At 35.4% G+C, this 5,004-nt stretch overlaps 1 protein-coding gene across 1 annotated transcript; it reads left to right on the plus strand.

The window, feature by feature from the left end:
• Positions 1-997: 997 nt before the first annotated feature.
• Positions 998-4,516, plus strand: LOC106525088 (C-type lectin domain family 4 member M). Its single transcript, XM_014019200.1, has 6 exons — positions 998-1,135; positions 1,347-1,436; positions 3,285-3,362; positions 3,523-3,665; positions 3,764-3,858; positions 4,043-4,516. Exons 1-6 carry the CDS (start codon positions 1,027-1,029, stop codon positions 4,218-4,220), a joined length of 693 nt encoding a protein of 230 aa, XP_013874654.1. The 5' UTR covers positions 998-1,026; the 3' UTR covers positions 4,221-4,516.
• The last annotated feature ends 488 nt before the right edge of the window (positions 4,517-5,004 follow it).

Raw genomic sequence — 5,004 nt, forward strand, 5'->3', positions numbered from 1 at the left:
TAGTAATGAACCAGGCTGTGAGTTTTTAAAAGCCTCAGGAATCTTTTGCAGGTGTTTAGAGTTAATTCATTGATTCAGATGATTAGGTTAATAAGTCGTTTAGAGAACCTTTTCATGATATGCTAATTTTTTGAGATAGGAATTTTTGATTTTTCTTCACTTTTTTGCTAAAATCATCAACATTAAAATAATAAAAGGCTTGAACTACTTCAGTTGGTGTGCAATGAATCTAAAATATATGAAAGTTTAATGTTTATCAGTACATTACAGAAAATAATGAACTTTATCACAATATGCTAATTTTTTGAGAAGAACCTGTATATAACGAGAGAAAACAGAGAATTATGACCCGTGGGGCTGGGTAATGAACATATACAGTAGTCTTGTATCTGCAATCATTGTTACACAGAAGTGTGACACATTGATCTCCATTGTCCATTTTCATACTGTTCAGATCACGCACCGGCTGCCCCCAAGCTGGACCATAATAATTTACGCTAAGCAGAGATGATATCTGTAAAATGGGCTGATGGTAGCCTGCCCTGACATTCACCTCATTGTTTGTGTGGCCAGTTGTTCGTTACCAGAAAAACCTGCAGGGGAATTTAAACTGTATGGGCATGCTCCTATCAATCAGGTGGAAATGATTATTTAGTGAAGCAACAGAAACTGTTGTGTGAACTAATATTTTATGTTAAATGTGGGGGTACAGATAAATATTCCTTAAATGTGAGGGTAACACATCCCCTGAATAATTATTGGGACGTCTACAGGCAAGCAATAAATATCTAAAATGTCTAATAAATCTAAGTTGTTAAGAAAAAAAACTTGAGCAAAAATGGAAAAAAAAATCCTTTGATTTTCTTTCAAGGATTAACACTTCATTTCATGTGACTGAAAGAGGAAGAAAAAGCATGTGCTAGATTGTGAAGAAATAGAAATGCTCAAAAAGTGAAGTAGATTGCATACAAGCACAATGTGCCACACAGACATCCTGTCTTTTTCAGTCGGTCTTCATTGGGTAAGATGGTGAGAGTTGTTCATACTCAGCAAACTCAGATTAACATGGATTACGTGAATCAACCTGCTGCACCAACCAGAAACCTTTCTGACAAGCAAACCAAGGTGTATCCAGGTAAGACATAAACTCTCTCTTCTAACTAATTATCCAACATTTAAAATATCTGGTTCAATTATCCATAAAGTAACATGATAATTACCTTCATTGTCTGTGTCTTGTATGTAATATTTATCCAACCATCTGTAGTTTGTTTTGTTAAATAAAAATGTGTCTGAAACAGCAACAGAACAGTTAAATTCTTTCTGATTGTGTTTTCTTCCTGCAGGTGAAAAACTGATCAGAGTGGTTGCTGTTAGTTTTGGACTGCTGTGTGTCCTACAAGCTGCTGTCAACATTTCTCTGCGTCTTGTTCTGTGTGAGTAGCTGTGTTTTTACTGCTGTCAAACCAGGAAGTGTTTTCAGGACGTCTCCAGGGTTGCAGCAACAAAAAACAACTTTTAAAACAGGAAAAATGTAATTGTTTTTCTTTTAAATACTTAGAGCTTTTTGGTTTAATCAAGCTTAGTTATCAAAACTGATGTCAGATTTCATAATAATACCCTCATTTGCAGATATACTGAAGAGCCTTCCATACAAACGACAATAAGAACTAACTACTGCAGAAAGATTGTTTGTATTGTCATTAGAAATTATGGTAAATAATTATATTGACAATTAGAATTATTGTCATTAGAATTATTGGGGGAATGCCCAAGCTTCACAGTGACACAAAACATTACTGATGGGATTTCCCCAGTGCTTGGCAGCTGGCAGAAATAAAAAAGATTATTTTAAAAATATAATTAAAAATGTTATCAGACAAATAATTATTTCTGAAGATAAACATCTTATAAAACTTTGATTTAAAACCAAATTAGGTTTTTTTTTTGTTACTAGGATCAACAAATTGTCTTTATAGACTCGTTTTTGTTTTTTTGTTTTTGTTTTTTCTATTTTAGTCCTACTTATGACAAAAATGAACATTTTTACTTATTCTGCACTGCAGATAAATTCTAGCTCATTTTTTAAGCAACTGTTATTTATCTAGGTGAGAATGACTTAATACTCACTGTTAAAAAGACCAGTGATGTTAGGAAACGCAACTTGTGAAACCTTTAAACATTGGATGAACTTTTACAAAAGAAGGAAGAAATGAAAGCAGACAGAAACCACTTGTGAAACAAGAGGGGAACTTTCTCGTTGTTACTGCATCATATTTATGACCTCCTGCAAAACAAACCTACTTCAATTTTAGGTATATTATCAGAGCCGGCTCTTGGCATAGGCGAACTAGGCGGTCGCCTAGAGCGCCATCTGCTGGACAGGGTGCCAAATTGCAGAAGAAAAAAAAGAAATTATTTGTAATCCCTGGTTGTAACTCTGCTCAGCACCCCTTTCAATTAGCTTTGTCTTAAAAAAAATATAATGAAGTATTACAGGAAAAATAAACCACTCTACCCATAAAACATTCCCTCCACACCCCAATGCAGCAATCACCCCCACCCTCTCTCTCATTTGATTGACGTTGCATTGACTCATCCTGCTCCGTCACTCTGATGGGGGAGGGGCTAGTAGTCCCTCTCAGGTAGTGGTTCGTGTTGTCAAACTCACTAATAACAAGTCTGTATTTTGTTGTTCCATACATAACCTCTTTGGGCGTTTACCTGTAAAAAAAGCCTCAAAAATCTGTAAATTTCACAAAAAAATCCATACAACTCGCACCTGCGTGGGTGAGGTTGGGGGGTCAGCCTTGCTGAGGGCATGAAAGCACCCGCTGCGAAGCAAGAGGAAAGGAGAGCGGAAAAAGTTCAAAACTTATTTCTAGTGGCAGAACAGGTTGGAAGATGGCTGTTTGATGTTATTTATTGTTTTTAAAACATCCTACAGGCTCTGACATGTTAGATAAATTTGAAAAAGAAGTTTTGAAAAAATCCATAAGACTTGAAAAAATCGGTGACATTGCCCTATACATCCGTATACCTGCAAAATGACGTAAAATCCTTATAACTTACGGACAAATCGTACAAGTTGACATGTATGTTGTTTACCATAGTAAACTGTCAAACTTGTTTTTAGGGTTTCAATTTGGGGTGGGTGGGACATAGTTTGGGGTAGGGGGGTGCGCTTCAACTCGCCTAGGGCACCAAAATGGCTGGAGCCAGCACTGTATATTGTAATACACTTAGACCTGTTTTGAATTGTAGTTGACTTTTTTTTTTTTCAGACAATCAGATATCATCAGGTCCTCAGCCTGTGTGCCAAAATGTGACAACAGATATAAATGGCTTCAGAAAACAGAGCGGTGAGTGAGACGACAAAACTGTGTTAAAACTTTAATTAAAAATTTTAGGCACCAATCTGGTTCTACACAAATATACAGAACAAGAAAAAAGTCATGTTGGAAACGTTATGTGTAAATCTGGGCAGACTTCTGATATATAAAATCATGTTTTTCATAACAGCTCAGTATTTTCAACAAGGATGGGTGTATTTACATCCAAGTTTCTATTACATTTCTTCCACCAAACAATCCTGGGAGAACAGTCGACTGGACTGTTTGCAAAGAGGTGCAGATCTGGTGATTATTAACTCCAAAAAAGAGCAGGTACAAGTGTTTATGTTACTGTCTGAAAGTACATATTGAGCATTTGTTAAAAATTGGAATAAATGCTATATTTTCTCCATTTCTTTCCTTATTTTCAGAACTTTATAAGACAGTTTAACAGGTTGACATGGATCGGACTGAGAAACATAACAAATCAGTGGACCTGGGTGGATGGGACTCCTTTGAACAAAGAGTATTTTATTTGTTTTATTATGGGGTCACGTGTTAATTATTGCAATATTTGTTTTACCGATATGATTTGAACTTGTTCTATGTTCAGTTGTGCGTAAGTGTGTCAAGTTGAACCCGTTATGATGATGTTTTTTGTTGTTGTATTAATCAACGCTGTTTTTTGTTGTTTGTTTGTTTCATTTCAGTTACTGGGGCCCTAGCGAACCCAACAGTTTTGAAGGCAAAACAGAAGAATGTGTGGAGATAAGGTTTTTTGACATTGAAGACAGCTGGAATGACATACCCTGCACAGATCTAAACTTTTGGATTTGTGAGAAAAAAATGGATCTCTTAATCAAACCAAATCTCAGGGAATTCACTTGATCTGTTTATGGAACATAAAATGTGCTGTAAAAAACTCTGTTGTCCTCATCATTTTTTAAACCACAAATGTATGACTGTGTATGACTCAGCAACAAAAAGATTACAAAATATGAGTCGAGACAAAAAAAGCCCTCTTCTTTGTTGAAAAAAATAACGTGTTTTTCTATATATTGGTGTACATGAAAAGTAAAATGAGCCATAATATGAAGTTAGGGTCTTGTTAGAGAAATATATACCATTTTGTGTTATTTCTTTGATGCAATTTGGTGATGTATAATAAATATGCTGCAAACAAACAAGTCTAAGAGATGTTTTAATTGTGTGTATTCTAATTATGCTCTCAAATAGCCCATTTATTTCATTGTTTAGGATACTTGAGCAGTTCAGCATAATTTTTAATTCAAAAAGGTATGAATAATTAATTTTGAATATACTTTATAAGGCATACTCAGAATCGCCCCCAGGGGGCAGTAAGCAATCCTAATCTACTTCTGCAAACAAAGAACGAGCTACAGGACCCACTTGTGAACTGATTGCTCTGCCTATTCTGACCGAGGCATAGTTCAGATATTCATTGGGAAATAATGTTAGGATCAGTAAGGATATGATAATTAACCATGTTGTCGTTACTTTTGAAAAACATCCTGTAGTTCTGCTTTGACTGAAGAAAAAGACAAGTCCTTCTGCAGCAGTGATGGCCAAAAACAAATTGTGCTGTTGAGGAAATTTAGAAATATGCCACCTAAAGTTGACATATCATCACATGGCTGCATTACTTTAATAA

Source organism: Austrofundulus limnaeus, unplaced genomic scaffold (assembly GCF_001266775.1).
Source record: "Austrofundulus limnaeus strain Quisiro unplaced genomic scaffold, Austrofundulus_limnaeus-1.0 Scaffold211, whole genome shotgun sequence".
Classification (NCBI taxonomy): Eukaryota; Metazoa; Chordata; class Actinopteri; order Cyprinodontiformes; family Rivulidae; genus Austrofundulus; species Austrofundulus limnaeus.